The 17,785-nt window shown below is 49.1% G+C and overlaps 2 protein-coding genes across 2 annotated transcripts; one reads left to right on the plus strand and one right to left on the minus strand.

The window, feature by feature from the left end:
- Positions 1–31: 31 nt before the first annotated feature.
- HSPB6 (heat shock protein family B (small) member 6) lies at positions 32–2,444 on the minus strand. The gene is made up of 3 exons (XM_037138475.2): positions 2,185–2,444; positions 1,136–1,258; positions 32–1,022 (listed from the first exon to the last, which is right to left on the minus strand). The coding sequence occupies exons 1-3, from the start codon at positions 2,380–2,382 to the stop codon at positions 855–857; spliced, it is 489 nt and encodes a 162-aa protein (XP_036994370.1). The 5' UTR covers positions 2,383–2,444; the 3' UTR covers positions 32–854.
- Positions 2,445–3,408: 964 nt separating this feature from the next.
- Positions 3,409–16,837, plus strand: PROSER3 (proline and serine rich 3). Its single transcript, XM_053667604.1, is given in 12 exon segments — positions 3,409–3,632; positions 6,944–7,125; positions 7,335–7,537; positions 8,835–8,962; positions 9,068–9,174; positions 9,831–9,913; positions 10,015–10,148; positions 12,563–12,738; positions 12,838–13,681; positions 13,771–13,852; positions 14,003–14,084; positions 14,087–16,837. Coding segments are annotated over 11 exon segments (1,914 nt in total). The 5' UTR covers positions 3,409–3,632; positions 6,944–7,119; the 3' UTR covers positions 14,156–16,837.
- The last annotated feature ends 948 nt before the right edge of the window (positions 16,838–17,785 follow it).

Consider the following 17,785-nt stretch of genomic DNA (forward strand, 5'->3'; position numbering starts at 1 on the left):
GTCCATCCTTCCAGGCCCAGATGCAAAGCAGTTGGCATAGCTCTAGCACATTTATTGGGGAAGTGGAGCTAGGTAGGAGCGACGGGGTGGGATAGAAGGGAATTAAAGGAAGGAGAAAGATTGTGGAGAATAAAAGCAAGTGGCTGCTGGGCAGGATCTTGGAGAGTAAGGGGAAGGGTTTGGAAGGTGGATTGCCTGTGATTGGAGATGGGGTCCTGGGTAAAGTTGGAGATGGGAGTCAGAACAGTGTGCAGAGTCTGGGGAGATGGGTAGGGTATCTACATTTTGAGGTTGAGGGTACTGGTTGGCCTAGAATAGGTGTCTAAGGGTAAGGATCAGAAAAGGGATTCAAGAGGCTGAAGGTGGCTGGCTGAGATTAATTAGGGGAAGACCAGGCCTGGGTGGTCTGGTGTGGGAAGTCTGTACAGTCTGGGACATTACCCAGGTGTGGATTACGCTTCACTGGTTTAGGCTTGGGACACAGCCACCTATATCATTATCTGGTGTCACAGCGAAGATATTTTCGTAGGGAGACAGGAGGAAATGGGGAGTTTTGAGTGGGTTTATCTGCCAAAAAGGGAGTTTGTAAATAGGAGACTAGGCTGAGGGCTTACAGGGTCTGGAAACTAGGGAGGTGTTGGGGTTTGAAAATGGATGGCATATAAGCAGGAGTGCCAGTGGAAAAGGTCTAGGTTATCAGGGATGAGTCTAGGTTGGAGGGGTCTGGGCTGGATCCCGGTCTGGGGGTGGGGGGGGAATCTTGGCATGCTTGGGATATCTGGCTGGGCGGAGTCAGTTTGGCTTTAAAAGAAGGTGCCTGCGGCAGCTACCAGGGTTCACGCATGCCCAGATCCCTAATTGGCAGGAGCTGGTGGTGGCAGTGGGGCCTGAGCGGGCACAGGTGAGGCCTGGATGGACAGGACACCCTCAGGGGACAACGCTGACGTCACTGCGGCAGGGTCCACGCCAGGTGGCAAACGGTAGCGACGATGGAACTCGCGAGAGACGTATCCGTGTTCATCCTGGAAGGAGAGAGGCCAGATAGAGTAGCCCTATTCTTCCCTATCGCTGTCCCCCTTCCTTAGGCCTGAGGAACCCGCCCGGAATTCTGTATCTGCACCACCAGCCGGCTCACCGGTCGCTCCTCATGGCGGGCGTGCACCTCCACATGTTCACCAACCACCTTGACGGAGATTTCCTCTGGCGAGAAGTGCTTCACATCCAGCAGCACCGAGAAATGCCCAGGGTCAGTCGGCACCTGCGCACAGCCAATAGTCCTGGGGCGGGGCGGGACTCGGCTCCCAGGCCCCAGCAAAGCTCTTCCCGGTCAGTTCTAATATTGCAGCTGACCCTGACCTCCGAAACTGGGAAGACCCTTTCCTACTGATGACCTCTTCATCCTGACTAGTCTCATCCACCTCTCACCCAGAGTGATGAGGCCACCTTCCCTCACCAAGTGAGGACCTCCGCCTCACATAGTGAGGCCCGCCCGCCCTACCTCCCCCCAGTGTCAATGACCCCATGGTCAACATTTCCTCCTGAATGCTCACTCACTCCAGCCCCTTTCCTTTTAGAGCCCCCAGAGCCCTTGCTGCCACAAACACCCTGCTCCTACCGCCAGAAGTTGCCAGGTTGCCCCTTCTCCAGTCTCCAGGGTCCTCTTTCTAACCTCCCACTCGTGTCATGGGACCATTTGTGCCCTCAGCAGTTAATCAGTACTCCCCCAACCAGGCCCCCCCTTTCTCAAGTCACGGGACCCTTCTTCCCCTCTGCCTCTCCAGGATACATAGAGTCTTCAAACTCTCTTTCCCAAGAATAACAAAACATCCGCTCCCTGCAGGAATCACTGGGAAGTCCCCCAGCCCTTCAGAATGACTGGGCTCCATCCCCCCTCCCCCAGCATTTCCTGGGTCTCCAATGTTTTTCAAAGTCACCAAGACAGGGTGACTACCTCACCCTTAGGACTGAGTCCCTCCTCAGATAGACAGGCACCTCCGACCCACTTCAGGAATCCAGCCTCAGAGATTCCGTATTTGGGGGACTCTGGAAGCTCCTCTGAGTGGCCGGACTCTTCACCCGGCCCAAAGTCAAGGGACTGTCCATTCCCTGACCCCTCACTCCCGGGGTGACGAAACCCCGAGCCTCGGAAGTAGTCGGATTACAGCCCTTCCCCAAGCCTGGCACCTGGGCTGCCGGAAGCGCCACGCTGGGTGCGCGTAGGTAGTACGGGGCCAGCGCGGCGGGACACAGCGCAGCAAGCTCGGCCTCCAGCAGCCCCTCGCCGAAGCGCTGGTCAAAAAGACGCCCGGTTGCCGACAGCCCGGGCAACGGGGCCGAGGCGCGGCGCAGCCAAGACGGCTGCACGGGGACTGGGATCTCCATCCTGCTCCTCCTCCGATACTGCTTACGCTTCGTAGAGTCCCAGCGTGCGCAGCTGCTGCTTTATAGTACGCTGTGTCCGCTCCCCCCCCCCACGCGGGGCGCCCTGGGACATTCGGACCACGGCCAGACCCAGACACTAACAGAGCCTTATTTAGAAAGCCGACAATGACTTGGCCATTTATTAAGCTCCTGCTGGATGCCACAGAGGTATCAAGATTCTCCAGTTTCCCAAAGGGGAAACTAAGGCTGAAGAGGTGGAGCCTTGTCTAACAACTCTAAGTGGCGAGTACAGCGCGGCATTTGAGACCCAGGGCCTAAGAAGCTCTCCTGCAGAGTTCCCAGGCCCTTACTCCACCCCTGCCCCGCAGGCAGCTCTGGAGATGACGCAGATGGCAATGTTAAGAGCAGAACCCTGGGTATAGGGAATGCAGTGCACCAGCCAAACTGTCGGGCGGATACAGGACAGACCTTATTCCCATCTCAGCCCTGCCCCCCCGGCAAGCCGGACCTAATTTTGTGCCTCTGACTCAGCCTCTGATGCGCAGGATAGCAGAGTCTGCCAGATGAGTAGAGGCCAGGGGGCATGGGCAAGAACAGCCCAGGCTGGCCCCCCGGGGGCCGTGCGCCTGGCCCGAAATAGCTCTTTTTGATCCAGCCACCTGGCCAGAAGCCCGGGCTTGGCACTTGGCGCAACCAGCTGCTCCTGCAGCAAAACAACAGTAGTTAGGTAACGTGCAGGACAGGCCTGCAGGTCCGACTGTTGGAGGGCCACCCTTTAGAAAGGGGACAGTCTCCCTGATTGCCCCTGCAACAAGAAAAAACGGTTGTTGTAATGGAGGCTGGATGACATTCCCGCAGCAAGAGGGGGCGTAGTTGGAAAACAGGACTGCAGGAAAGCGAGTGTACTTTAGGACCCCTTCCTAACCTCGAACCCAGTTTCGCGTACTTTCCTTGGGTCCACAGGCTTGCCAATTACTGCTGCACAGTGTAGTTCTCCAATCAAACACGCTCTCTTAGTCAGGCCGCTCTTACAGCCAGTCGTGAGACCGCCCTCTTTAGTCACATTCCATCACTTTTATTTTCTTCTCTATCATTGGTCACTTTAGAAGCTGCTATCTTCCCGCGCGGGCACTTCTGGGGAGGGGCGGGACTGATAGGGCATTGCTAAGCAACAGAGAGGCGCGCGGAGTCAATTAGGTGAAGGAGAGCAGCAGGCGGAATCGCTGAGGTAGCTGCACGATGAACTGCAGGTGAGCCGGATCTCTCTTCCGGGGACCACAGGAGGCTTGGGTGCTGGGTCTGGAGTCCCTCCTCAATCGCGTAGAACTGCAATTTCCAAGCCGGGGAATCCCATAGCGTCTTACGTTCCGCTCGCTTAATTGCCCCACGGACCGTTTTTTTTTCCTAAGATGGTCATGGGGCATCTTGAGAATTAAGTTTCTTGGGAAATTGCCCCCAGACTCCCATGAGTGTCTTCTTTGGTTTTGTTTTTGACCTTTTTTGCTTAGGCCGAGCCCAGTGACTGATGGGGATTGTAGTCCATCTACCCTACCCTTCTCTCTGTAGTAGCCTAAGGATTTACGAGAAATGTACAGTGATTGGGTTTAGCAGTGGTTCTTAACTTAAGCTCCACTTCAGAGTCACCTGGGATGCTGAGAAAAAGATAGATTCTTGGCTTCCGCTTCCAGACAATTCTTACATTTTACAGATGGGGACCACACATCTGTATTTTCAAAAGACAACTACTGTATTTTCCAAAGAAAACTAGACTAGACCTAGTGTTGAGTACCACTGGTTAGCAGTTTCTGGGTTCTTCTCTTTTTAAAAAATTATATTTTATCGATTATGCTATTACAGTTGTCCTGATTTCCCCCCCTTTTTAAAAAATATTATTTTCTTTTTTTTAAAGATTTTATTTATTTATCTTTACAGGGGAAGGGAAGGAGAGAGGGAGAGAATATCAGTGTTTGGTTACCTCTCCTGGGTCCCCTGCTGGGAAATGGCCTGCAACCCAGGCATGTGCCCTGACTGGGAATTGATCCTTTGGTTAGCAGGCCCACGCTCAATCCACTGAGCTACACCAGCCAGGGCTGATTTTTTTCCCCCTTTGCTCCCCTCTACCTAGAACCCCCCACTCCCTCAGGCAACCCCCTGCTGACCCTTGTTCATGTCCACGGGTCATGCATGTAAGTTCTTTGGCTACTCCATTTCCTATACTGTACTTTATATCCCCATGGCAATTCTGTAACTACCTATTTGTACTTTTTAATCCCCTCACTTCTCACCCATTCTCCCATACCCACTCAGCCATCTCTTTATCTTTAACCTTTGGCATTTTATTTTTTATTTTTTAAAAATATTTTTTAAATTTATTTTTAGAGAGAGGGGAATGGAGAGAGAGAGGGAGAGAAACATTAATGTGTGGTGTTGCTTCTTGTGCACCCCCGATGAGGGGCCTGGTGGGCAACCCAGGCATGTGCCCTGACTGGGAATTGAACCAGCCACCCTTTGGTTTACAGGCTAGTGCTCAATCCACTGAGCTACACCAGCCAGAGCTAACCTTTGGCATTTTAATTATGCTGTGGGCCTCTTTGGGTCCATCTTGTTTGGGACTCTGTGCTTCCTGGACTTTCATGTCTATTTCCTTCACCAGAATTAGGGAAGTTTTCTTTCATTGCTTTTTCAGATAGATTTCCAGTTTCTTGATCTTTCTCTTCCCCTTCTGGCACCTCTACATAGAGAATGTTGGATTGCTTAAAGTTGTCCCACAGGCTGCTTACACAATCCTCGTTTTCTGTGGATTCTTTTTTCTTCTTGTTCCGATTGGTTCTCTTTTGCTTCCTTATGTTCCAAATCATCTATTTGATTCTCAGCTTCATCCACTCTATTGTTGATTCCCTGTAAATTGTTCTTTATTTCAATTAGTGTCTCCTTTGTTTCTGACTGGATCTTTTGCTGTTGAGGTCCTCAGTAAGTTCCTTGAGCATCCTTATAACCAGTGTTTTGCACTCTGCATCTGATAGATTGCTTATCTCCATTTCATTTACTTCTTTTTGGGGGCTTTTGATCTGTTCTTTCATTTGGGCCATGTTTCTTTGTCTCCTTATTTTGGCAGCCTCCCTGTGTGTTTTTTTGTTTTTTTTTACATGTATTAGGTAGCACTGCTTTGACTTGGTGTCTTGATAGTGTGGCCTAATGTAATAGGTGTCCTATAGGGTCCAGTGGGTCACAGCCTCCCCTTTTACCCAAGCAGGGTTCTCAAGGTTCACCCTTTGTGTGAACTGAGTACACCCTCTTCTTGTAGTTGAGAATTGGTTGCTGTCAGCAGATCAATGGAAGGGGTTTACCCAGGCCAGTTAGTTGCCAGGATTGGCTGTGACCATTTACTCTCCACCCTTCGTGGAGGACGAGCTGTGCAGGAGCAGGGTGGTGGTGCTCTGACATGGTCTATACTGTCCATTGCATGCCCTGGGCCCTGGGGTTTCTCAGATGGTGCAGGCCAGGATCAGCCCCCACTTGTATTTTGCCTGGGCCACCCTGCCTTAGCTATAGAGCAATCTGAGATGGCTGCTACTTGTGTTGGGCTTGAAGATTTCCAGGGGAAGCCAAGTTGTGAATATAGGCTATAAGTTCTGGGCCCGGGATTCACTGAGGCCAGCTACTGCTTGTTTGAGAAGATTTAGAAAGTTGTGAAGCATGAGCCAAGACCATTTATATGGAAAAGCGCCTTGTGTGGGGCCCATAAGTTGGGCATGGCAGAAAGATCTCCAAGGCAAGTCAAACAGTGTTAGCCAGGTTGATGGAATCTTAGATAGGCACCAGTCTGCCACTCTGTTGGGGGAGGGCCCATAAAAGGGAAAATGGGCTCTGCTCTTGTTCATACCAAACACCTCAGCCTCCCCCTCCACACCACTGGTGTCCCTCAATCCACCACCCTGTTGCTGGAGTCCAGAGGGAGTGAGTCTGTGTGGGTGAGTCCGTGTGTGGGTTCTTTAAAAGGAACTGGTTGGAGCTCTAGCAGGTTCTTCCACCGACTCAATCCCCACTGATTTTTGCAGCTAGAAGTTGTGGGAACTTATCTTCCTGGCACTGCAACCCTGGGCTGGGGGTCCTTGTATGGGGCTGGGACTCCTGGTTCCCAGGATATCCCTCCCGCATGTTTATCCACCATATGTGGGTAAGAGACCAGCCTGTTCGGCATCTGCATGGATACCAGTCTTGATGGATGTGGTTTCTTTAATTTTGTAGTTGTCAGACTTCCATTCAACTCAATTTATGTTGCTTATAAGCGATGGTTGTTGTATATTTCAGTTGTAATTTTGTTGTTGTTGTGAGAGAGGAAAGTCATGTCTGCTTATGCCACTGACTTGACTGGAAGTTCTAGATTCTTCTCTTTTGAGAGTCCACCAGGGGAATTACAGTCTATCTCTTACAGGAATCCACGGGAATTGTAGTCTGTTCTGCCCTCCTCTTCCCATCCTCTCACCCTGCACTCCCCTCCCAACTCCTCCCAAGCTGCAGTGACCAAGCTCTGCCTACTAACCCTACTCTGCCCTTGCAGCCTGCCAGTTTTCTCTACCCAAGACAGCCTCTTCGGGGATGCTCCCCTAAGTCAAAGCTGCTATTGGCCATCCTGAAGCCAGACCGGGCATCTGGAGGTGAGGACATCTCACAGAGTACTGTTTGCCAGCCCAGTAGGAAGGAAGTGATGACTAGAGGGAGGACCTGTAACAAGAGATGCAGGTGAGAGATTAAGAGACAGCCCCTCTTTCCCTCCCCGTGTCCCTTCCTTTTCCAGTCCTCTACCACCATCACAACCTCATCTACTCTAAGTTTGTTACCATTGTGAGACGTGTTTCCTTCCCTCTGGACTAAGACATCATGTGTGTTTGTTTTCCTACAGGGAGGTCCCCAGGCCTCACTTTTTCTTCTCCCCACCTCCCCTATTTTAGACCCTGAGCCCATCCGGGTCCCAAAGATCCAGGATCTCAGAAGTTCCCAAGGCACTGGCCACAGGTCACAACTTCCCTGAGCTGTTTGAGAAGTCCTGGTCATCCAGCTCAGGGACCCCTTCCTCACTCAGCACCACTGAGGAACAGATTGGTGTCTCTCAGCCACCCACCCTAATTGACAGTGGTGATTCTGTGGTGGCCAGGTAAGTACCATCAAAGTACCATCAGCCCTGAGGGGCAAGAAAGATTGGGGGGTTGAACAGGCATCCTGTAATAATCACCACAGCCATCCTTGTTTATGCAGCACTTTCAGGACCACATTTCATGTGTGTTAAGAGCTTTGAAGCTAGGTTCCCTAGGTTCAAATCCCAGCTCTGTCACTTACTTCCTATATGAGCTTAGCCTCAGGTTCGTTTTTTTTTTTGTCTATAAATTGGGGATATGAATAACATGTCCTCTAGGGCTATTTAAGCTTTCAATGAGTTACTGTTAGGTCACGGTTGCTCAAGAAACCAGTTGGACACAGCAAGCCAAAGAGCAGGGTTTATTAGCAAGGAGAAAGGGGAGAGTGGAGACAACCAAGGGAGGTTGGGGAGCCAAACAAGGGAGTAAGTTGCTCAATTGTTCTTAGGGCAGGGTTTTTAAGCACAAAAACCTGTGAAGGGTAACTGATTGGGGTGTCAGAGTCTGATTGGTTAGAGCTGGTTGCTGGGTGCCATTTCTGCTAACCATTGTTCTTGATACATCTTGTCAGCCTTGGGTTAAAGCTGCATCCTTTTATGTGGGATAGGCTGACCCCAGACCCCAATCCTAGGTGAGCATTTGTTTGTCCTGGGTAGGGTCAGCAGGCAGTTTCCCAGGCTACAATTTCCCATGGTGTAGTTTCCTGCCTGGTGATTTTCCATTCCTCCTTGGCCTGTCTACTTCTGTCAACTGTCTGTAAAGCTTCTACAGCAATGTCTGCCCCATGGCGAGCACTTGGATTTGTAGGACACTAGTTCAGCTGCTATAACAAAGAGTCCCAAATTAATTGTGGCTTAAACAAGGTAGCATTTATTTTTCCCTCACCTAATAGTCCAGGCAGAAGTAACCAGAGCTGATATGGCAGCCCCTAATTGAGGGGTCAAAGATAGTTTTCTTCTATCTTGTTGCCCTCCCAGCTTTAGGCTGTTGCCCTTTCTTTCATGGACCAAAATGGCCAACAACACCCATTTTTCAGAATCATATCTCCTTATACCCTGTTAGTCAAAAATCTAGTTACATGGCCATAAAGCTACAAGAGTACCTGGTAAATGTATCTTTAGAAGAGAGGCTGTGTGCCCAGTATTAGTCTTACATAATATTGTATTATTGTATAAGAAAAGCGAGCAGATATTGAGGGACAACTACCAGACACTGCCATGGTGCTCAATAGCATTGGCTATTGTGATGATGATGATGATGATGATGATGATTTAGTTCTCCTCACCCCACCCACCTCCCATTCTCTGAGGCCCACAGGTTCATAAACCGGTTCCGCCAGGCTCAGCCCACAAGCAGAGAAGAACGCCAGACTGCAGGTCCAACCCCAGCTGACTTTTGGTGGCTGCAGCCTGAATCTCCAGATCCTAGCAGTACACTTGCAACAGGTACTTGCTTTAGCCCATCTACTGTTGGCCTAAAACCTTTCTTGTTCAATGCTCCCAGCAGCCACTCCTCCTGGCTCTCCTAAATCAATCGGGGCTTCTCAGCAGGAACCAATAAACTGGAAGGAAGACTCAACACAGTAGTCCCGACTCTTGCCAAGGTGGCCGGTGCATCACAGGCTAAGGCTTTGGCCCCCCTTCAGGAAATAAAGCAGGTGACATCCCCATCCACTCCTTCCCCTGTGTACCTGAACTGACAGCATCAGCCCTGGGATACAATTAGGGTCAATCCCCAATTCCAGGAAGCTTAACCAACCAACCAAACAAACAAACAAACAAAAAAGGATTTGTTTGCTACCACAATAAGAAAAATCCAAAAGTAAATGTTTTCAGGCATAGCTGGATCTGGGTGTTTAAACACTATTGGGAGGAATTTGACTACCGTGTCTCTTCTTTTTTGGGCTCAGTCTCAGGCAGGATTTCCCCTCAAAGTAGCTAAATGGGCCAGTAGCACTAGGCTTCTAATTTATTTAATCCACAGGAAAGAGGGGTCTTTTTCAATAGCTGCATCCATAGCCCCAGGGCTTATTTTCATTCACTCAAAATCAACATGAACCAGAGGACAGATTGTTGTGATTAGCCAGGCCTAGTCAGGAAAGTAGAGTCCATTCTTTTACAAAAATGCCTGCATCCAGGGGTGTGGATTCACAGAGGAAAACTGGGTCACTTTTCCCTGAGAAGGAGCAGATTCTAAGCCAGCATGTGAGGGTACCAGGTGCAGTGCAGATATGTGCTCCAGGCCCTCTGTCTGGAGCCCTTTTCTGAACAGCATTTGGAATGGGAGCTAGCCTCTGACCCTCTCACCTCACAGAGCCTCAGTACATGGAACTCATCCCTCCTGGACCTAGAGATGCTGAGCTTGCAAAGCAGAGCTGCCAAGCTGCTGAAACACAGGTACTTTCCCCACCCCCATCATCCTCCCCACTCCTGCGGTTCCAGGCCTGGCCCACTGCCTCTGAGACCCCTGTTGCCTCACTTCTGCCTTCTTCCTACAGCAAAGCCTCTGTCTCCTCCCGAAGCCTCAGCAATGCCAACAATTCCTCATTCCCCATTAGGTCTGATGGCCTTTCTCCCTCTTCCAAGACCTTCACCCCTGACTCCAGCAAGAGCTCTGACTCCAAGGCACATGGTAAGTTCTGGAGAGCAAGGATTGAGGGCAGTTGGTGTGAATCCCAGCTCTGCCACTGACCAGCTATGTGACCTTGGGCCCCTCTGGGCCTTTCTTCTTTTCCCAACTTTAAAACAAGGATAATAGTACTTTCCTGCTGTGGGTGTTGTAAAAATTAAATGAGTTAGTGAATACATGCAGTACTTAGCACCACTTTGTTAAAAAGTGGCTATCATTAGCCCTGGCTGGTGTAGCTCAGTGGATTGAGCACGGGCCTGCAAACCAGAGGATCGCAGTTCGATTCCCAGTTAGGGCACATGCCTGGTTGTGGGCCAGGTCCCAGCAGGGGACACACGAGAAGCAACCATACATTTGATATTTCTCTCCCTCTCTCCTTTCCTTCCCCTCTAAAGATAAATAAATAAAATCTTTTAAAAAGTTTTAAAAAAAAGTAGCTATCATTAGTATAACAAGCTCTCTCTCTGTATCCCATCTGCCTCTCTGAACATAGAGGTCCAAAGTCAGAATGCTTTTTGCAAATTTTTCACCATACCCAATTTGACAGCAAAATCTGACCTTAACAATAAAAAGGAAATTATCTATCTATCTATATCTCATTTAGGGTAACTTCATACTTTTTGCTGTGGATATATTACATTGAACCATATAATTTTTTTGCCTGTGTAAGTAAGAAATGGTTGAATATTGGCAATTGCATACTGTTCAACTGAATACCAGTGGGTTTGAGTCAGGTGTACCACACCAGACCCCTGCCTACACTTCTCATTCCATACAACTTTGCTAAAACATGCAAACTGTTGAACTCTCAAATTTCTGCTCCCAAAATTTCAGAGATGAGATTAAGGACCTAAGTTATTATTACTGCCATCATTATTGTGACTTTCACTCAGTGCCCAGGTCCTGCGATGCATTGGAGCACAGGTGCTCTGTGTCTCGTGGGACTCCCATGAATGGCAACAGGCTGGCACAAGTAAACAGAGATTCATGCATGTCATGTGATCCAGCTAAAACGCCTGTCTGATTCTTCCCTCCACCTAAGCATCACCTTTGATTCACTTTTTCTTTCTGAGTCTCAGTTTTCTCGTATGTAAAATTAGGATAAAACTAGTAACTACTTCATGAGTTTTATTGCAGATTTAATTTATTCATTCATTTAACAAACATTAAATTCCTATTGTGTGTGAGGCCCTGTGAGCAGGATTGGAGATTCCACAGTGAACCTACTATGCAAAGCATAATCTTCAGGGTACTCACAACACAGTTAATGTAGCGCAGAGAGTAGCTACATTACCTCACAAACAAATGTGAAATGTAAGAAGTGAGGGCCATGCTGGAGAGGATTGTGATGTTGGGATGTCAGAGAAGACATTCCCAGAAGAGATGCTATCTGAATGGAGAGCTGAATGATGGTGGTGACAAGAGCCCTCAAGCACGTACAGAGAACCTGAGGTGGAAGGGAATATGGTACAGACAGTGAGCTAGAAAAGGGAAGAACCGGAAGTGAGAGTCATTTGGGATAAGGATGGAGAGATTGGCAAGGATCAGATTACACTGGGCCAAGCAGGCTTGGGGAGGCAATCGGTCATTATCTTAGTACTGGGGAGCCATGGGGGGGGGTCTGAGTTGGGAGATGCATGATATTTCTTGAGCGTTAACAAACTGCTCCTGGTTGCTATCAATACCCAGAGACAGATGCTGGTAGTTTGGCTTGGGCCAGAGCCTGAAGAGCAAAGGAGAAGGATGTGGCCAGGCCCCCATCCCTACTCCAGCCCTGAGCTCCTCCCAGGCACCCCTGCAACCAGAGGATGACATTCTGTACCAGTGGCGGCAGCAGCGGAAGCTAGATTCACAGGATTCACTCCACATATCTTTTTGGGGGGATATAGAGGGGAGGGGAGAAGAGAGAAGTCTGAGACTATGCCCCTTCCTCTGTGTGCAGCATCAGATGGTAGGGCTTCTGAGAGACAGTGGTAGCCCTACTGATCATCACGGTTGAAATGATGCTCTGGGTGATGGGAAAGATGTCGTTTTGCCCTACTGGACTGGGGTCAGACAGCCAGTGGCCCTGCTGTGAGTCACTGTTGTATTGAGCCAGAACAGTGCCTGGCTCAATAGTAAGAGCTCAATAAACACTTGTTAATGAAGGAAGAATTGAATGATGACAGGCTGAGAAGTCCATGAGTCTGCTCTCTGACCCTTCCCCTTCCCCACTTCCCACTCCAGAGTGGAGTTGGGACATTATCTGGAAAGCCTGTCTGAATAACCTTCTGGTACAGTCAAAGGGTATGTGTGCAGGCTGTCATCAGGTTCCTGTCTTACCCTCTTTGCTCTATGTACCCGCTTTACTCCAGTTACCCCCTGGTTCCTTATTGCCTTGGCTCCTATCTTACCTCTTCCCTCTACTTACCCCACAGCAACTCCTGCACCAGCCCCCATCCCTACTCCAGCCCTGGGCTCCTCCCAGGCACCCCTGCAACCAGAGGATGACATTCTGTACCAGTGGCGGCGACAGCGGAAGCTTGAACAGGCTCAAGGAGGTCAGGGTGATGGAACCTGGGTGCTGCCAGGGACTTCTGCCCTCACCACAACGGTGAGATGGGGAAGGGAAGCACCTGAGGGGATCCTAAGGGAAGTTGGAGGAAGAGGAGGCCTGAGTGGGACTGAGGACACTATTCGTTCTCTCTTTTAGGTCCCTGTCCCCACCTGTCTGCAGAATTCGCCTGCCCCTGCAGAGACCCTTGGTTCTCTGGGAACACAGTCCAACTGCCTCCCACTTTGGGGCAGTGTGGCTGGGCCTCATCCCCCGGGTGAAGCCTTCTATGTGGCGAGGCCGCCTATTGCCCCAGGGTTCTCGCCACACATCTTTTGGGGCCCCAGCCCTGATGGGTTTTTCTGGGCACCACAGACTGGTCCATGGGTATCTTCCAGGGCCTTGCCCTGGGCCTCTACTCCTAGGTCCCTTACCACCCTCCCAGGCCTGCCCAACCCTGAGGCATGCAGCCCCGCCCAGCCCAAGCACCAGGGCCCCAAGCCTCAGAGGGGTAGGACCCCTTGCCATGAATCTGCTGGGCAGGTCACAGTGGCTGACCAAGGGCCTGGTCCACAGCTCAGAGGCCCTCTTGGTCAGGTAGTGGCCGCTAGGCTATTCCCGGAAAGCCTGGAGGACACGCACTCTCCCTTCAAAGGCCTGCCTCCATCCCTAGCTAAATCTCCAAAAATCAAAACCACACACTCTCAAACCAAGGTTAAACCCCCTCTGTCTGATTCATGGTTTTCACAGGCGGAGATACCGCCCAATCCATCTAAGGCTGAGTTTCTGAAAGCCAAGGTCATGCCCTCTGCAGTGGGATCGGTGCTTTGCAAGGAAGTCAGGCAGTCTCAGCCCAAGTTCCTGCCCCCTTCAGTTGAGAAGGCTTCCGCAGGCTTCAAGGCGGAGTCTCTAGAAGCTGGGGTCACATTATTGTCTGCCACTGACCACGCCCCACCAGAGGACATACTCTCCCAGGCTGCTGGGCTTCTGCAGGCTGCTGAAGGTGAGCATCTGTGCAAGGCTGCTAGGATCCGGATGGCTGTCCAGCACATTGTGGGGACAGCCCCCTGGAGTTCGCTCTTTTTTCCCCAGACTCTGACAGTAGTGAGTTCCAGGAGGACCCTGTACTGCAGGTGCTAAGGGTTCAGAGGGCGGAGCTGCAGCAACAAAAAAGGTGACTTATCTCCAGGATTTATGACACTGGAACCCTGAATCTTCTGTGACCCCCATAGAGCACCCACCTCTCTGAACCCCTTTCCCAGAACTGTCCACTGCCCCAGTCCTGAGCATATACCTCAGTCTCTGCTACCTGTTTTTTTTCCAGGGAAGTGGACACTCAATTATTCCTCTTGCTGGACCACAATGAAGACCCAGGGTCTTGGTCTCCTCCAGCTAGGTCACCACACTCCCCACCCTCAGGTCACCAAGGATACTGCTGAGGAGGGAAGGGGCCTCACTTGAGACCAGAAGATTTTGAATTGTACAAATTCTGTTTTTCCCAATGAAATAATTTTTTCCAGTTTATTGGTTGTGTCTACAAAAAGAGTTCTAGAAAGGCTGAATCATGCTATTTTAGGGAAATGGCTCCCCCTGCCTCCTACCTCCGTCCTGCCCCACCCCCACCCTGGTTTCTGACCTGCCACACAGAAAATTATCTGGTTTCATCCCCTTTGAGGGTGAGCAGGGGAGGGATTCCAGACAAGGACTACAAGGGACTACAGGCAAGTCTGGGACTCACCTTAACTCAGGAGTGGATCCTCCTGTCTCATATGAGATAGAAGGAACTGCCCTCTGGGACTGAGAGTAATGGGGTTATCAGAGTACTGGACAATGGTTAGTCCTCAGTTCACATCCTGCTTGAGCCTACAGCAGCATTTGGTTCATCGGGCCCTCCCTACTTGAAGCATTCCCTTCCCCTGCTTCTAGCATCACCAGTCTGTCACTTTAGTGTGTCCAGGGCTCTGGCCTTGATTTCTCTATCTACACTCATTCCCAGGTGCTGTTGTAGCTTAACGGATAATCCTATCTGTCCTGATAGTCCCTAAATTTCTATCTTCAGCCTGGACCTTGCCACTAAACCTCAGGCTTCTATATTCTGCTACCTGCTCACCATCCTCAATCAGAAGTCTACAAGATGTTTCAGACTGCACAGGTTTTAAATTGAGCTCCCAATCTTCCCCTTAAACCTGCTCCTCCCAAGCTTCCCTCAGTGTCCTGCTTCCTCCTTGGTCCAAAAGCCTCATGATCATCCTCGACTCCTCTCTTTTCCTCACACCCACACTCATTTGACTAGGAAGTCCTGTCATCCCTACCTTTAAAATCTACCCAGAATTTAACCCTTTCTTCCCCTTTCACAGCCCTCACCCTAGTCTAGGCGATTATCATCTGTCTGGACTATTAAAAACTATTGTTTTATCAACAAGTTCTTTGAAATATTTCCCATCAGAAAGTAGAATCTAGGTTTCTTTTCCTTGAAACTTTTCTTTTCCTTGATGGAACTTTAACTTTCATAAACAGAATGCAGAGGAAATGATACTACTTTAAAGTTCTAAACTGTATTAGAAAATATATGATTTCTACCTAGTTTCCATTTTGGCATTATTTAAAATATGGAGTATATTTCTGTAAAAAGTAGCTTCTGTTTGTCACAGACATGGTAAATATTTGTTTTCAGCCTTTTTGAACAAACTATACATTTAAACCAATGAGCCCTGGCTTGGTATAGCTTAGTGGATTGAGCATGGGCCTGCAAACCAAAGATAGACAGTTTGGTTCCCAGTGAGGACACATGCCTGGGTTGCAGGCCAGGTCCCCAGTGAGGTGCATGAGAGGCAACCACACACTGATGTTCTCTCCCTCTCTTTCTCTTTCCTTTCCCCTCTGTCTAAAAATAAATAAAATCTTTTAGAAAATCAAGCCAACAAGAAGGAAATAGATGTTTAGATATAAGAAGAACTAAAAGATGTTTATAGTAGAAGAACCTGATCTAGCTGAAGGGTGAGTAGGGCCTAGAAAGATTCCTGAGAAAAGTACATTTGAACTGAGACAGGTAGGAATTAACTAGTTGGTGAAGGGACACTTCAAATACTGTTGCTGGGATACAAACCACCCCCAAAAATTAGTGGTATAAAACAATCTGGCACCAGGGCTCAAATGATCAGCTGGAAGTATTGATTCTAGTACACAGTCTCCTTGTAGCTTGGGCTTCCTCAAAACATGACTACCTCAGCAAAGTCACATTTCTCACTTGATGCCTCAACAAATCTAGAGCTAGTTGTTCAGGGGACAAGGAAAAAGCCACATTGCCTCTTACTCCTTAGCCTTGCAAGTCACATAGTGTCCATTCCACTATTTTTTTTTAAGATTTTATTTTTATAGAGGGGAAGAGAGGGAGAAAGAGGAGAGAAACATCAGTGTGTGGTTAACTCTCACATGCCCCCTCCTAGGGACCTGGCCTGCCACCCAGGCATGTGTCCTAGACTAGGAATTGAACCGGCAACCCTTTGGTTCACAAGCTGGCCCTCAATCCTCTGAGTCACACCAGCTAGGGCCCACTGTTCTTTATTGGTTGAATTCTGCCCAGATTCAAAGGGGAGAGGATGTATACTCTACTTTTTTATGACAGAAGTGTCAAAGAATTTGCAGCCCAAAGAGGATGAAGTGGGGGGAGAGGAATACTCTGGGTAGACGGAACATCATGTAGGAAGTATCTGTGATGGGAGTGAAGTTTGCAAGTTCAGTAAATCGAAATAAGTAGCTGTAAATTGACCCCTTCCCCAGCATTTCATTTCCCCAATCCCTGTTTAGTTTGTATCCATAGAATTTATCACCTAATCTATATTTTTAAATGTTTATTTTGTTCATTGTTTGCTCCCACTAGCTTTTGAGTTTTATGTGGGCAGTGTGTTTTCCTGTTTTGGTTACTGATGTCTTCACAAATTATGTGATTGAAATTTTTGAATGAATGAGTAGATTGATTAAGGATGTACCTTCTGCCTTGGTGGGGCAACTCAGTTGGAGTGTTGTTCTGATACACCAAGGTTGCAGGTTCAATACCCATCAGGGCACATACAAGAGTCAACCAATGAATGCATAAAATAAGTGGAACAACAAATTGATGCTTCTCTCTCTAACCCCCTTCCTCTCTCTAAAATTAATTAAAAAAATAAAAACAAGGATGTACCTTTTGAGACTAAGAGCCTTGTTGAAGGCATGACCAGTGGGAGTCTCATCTTGAAAGGGTCACTGTTAATGTTTTCTGAACTTGACTAAGTCAGTGGTGGGGAGAATGATTGGGATTGGCTTTATGGGGGGCATGGCTGTGTTGTGGCATTGCAGGCTAAACTTATTTCTAGGAAAAGAGATAAGGCTGGAAGCTGGCCTGTAATAAGCAGTAGGGAAGGCAAGGAAAATATCCAGTGGGTAGAGCTAAGTCACACAGTGCCTAGGGTTATGTTCCAGGAGAGGCATCTGAGCCAATAGAAATTATCCATGGGCTAATGTCCTCAGTATTCTGTGGAAAGGGCTGGGGTGAGGACTCACAAGGTGAGAGGTTTAGAGGATTGAGACTTTGAAAAGCTGCTTGGAGATGGAGAAAAGCCCTGAGCCTATGGGAGTATACAATTATGAGTGTCAGAGGAGAGGTCACTGAGTGAAGTAAGGGTAGGGTCCATTACTTTGCATTAAAAGTGTTAGAAAAAAAGTTGAGCCCTGGCTGGTATGGCTCAGTGGATTGAGCCAAAGGTCTACGTTTGATTCCCAGTCAGGGCACATGCCTGGGTTATGGGCTAGGTTCCCAGTCGGCGCGTGCGATAGGCAACTGGTCAGTGTATCTTCACTTCGATATTTCTCTTTCTCCTTTCCCTTTTCTCTAGATATAAATAAAAAGAATTAATGTGTGTGTATCGGGCATGAAAGCCAATGAAAGTAGTCATGGGCGTGGTCCTGGCGCTGTCAAGCTTATCTGGGCAAGACCCAGCTGGGGAGGGACTCAAGCCAAAGCCAATAAAAAGCCGCTCTGTGGGCTGGACGCCTCAGGCAGGGTGGAGCCAATGAGGGGCTGCCTGTCGTCCCTACTGTCCCCGCCCCCGTGGGGCGAGCACCTCAA

Source organism: Artibeus jamaicensis, unplaced genomic scaffold, assembly GCF_021234435.1.
Source record: "Artibeus jamaicensis isolate MK-2021 breed Jamaican fruit bat unplaced genomic scaffold, CSHL_Jam_final contig_470, whole genome shotgun sequence".
In the NCBI taxonomy this organism is placed as follows: Eukaryota; Metazoa; Chordata; class Mammalia; order Chiroptera; family Phyllostomidae; genus Artibeus; species Artibeus jamaicensis.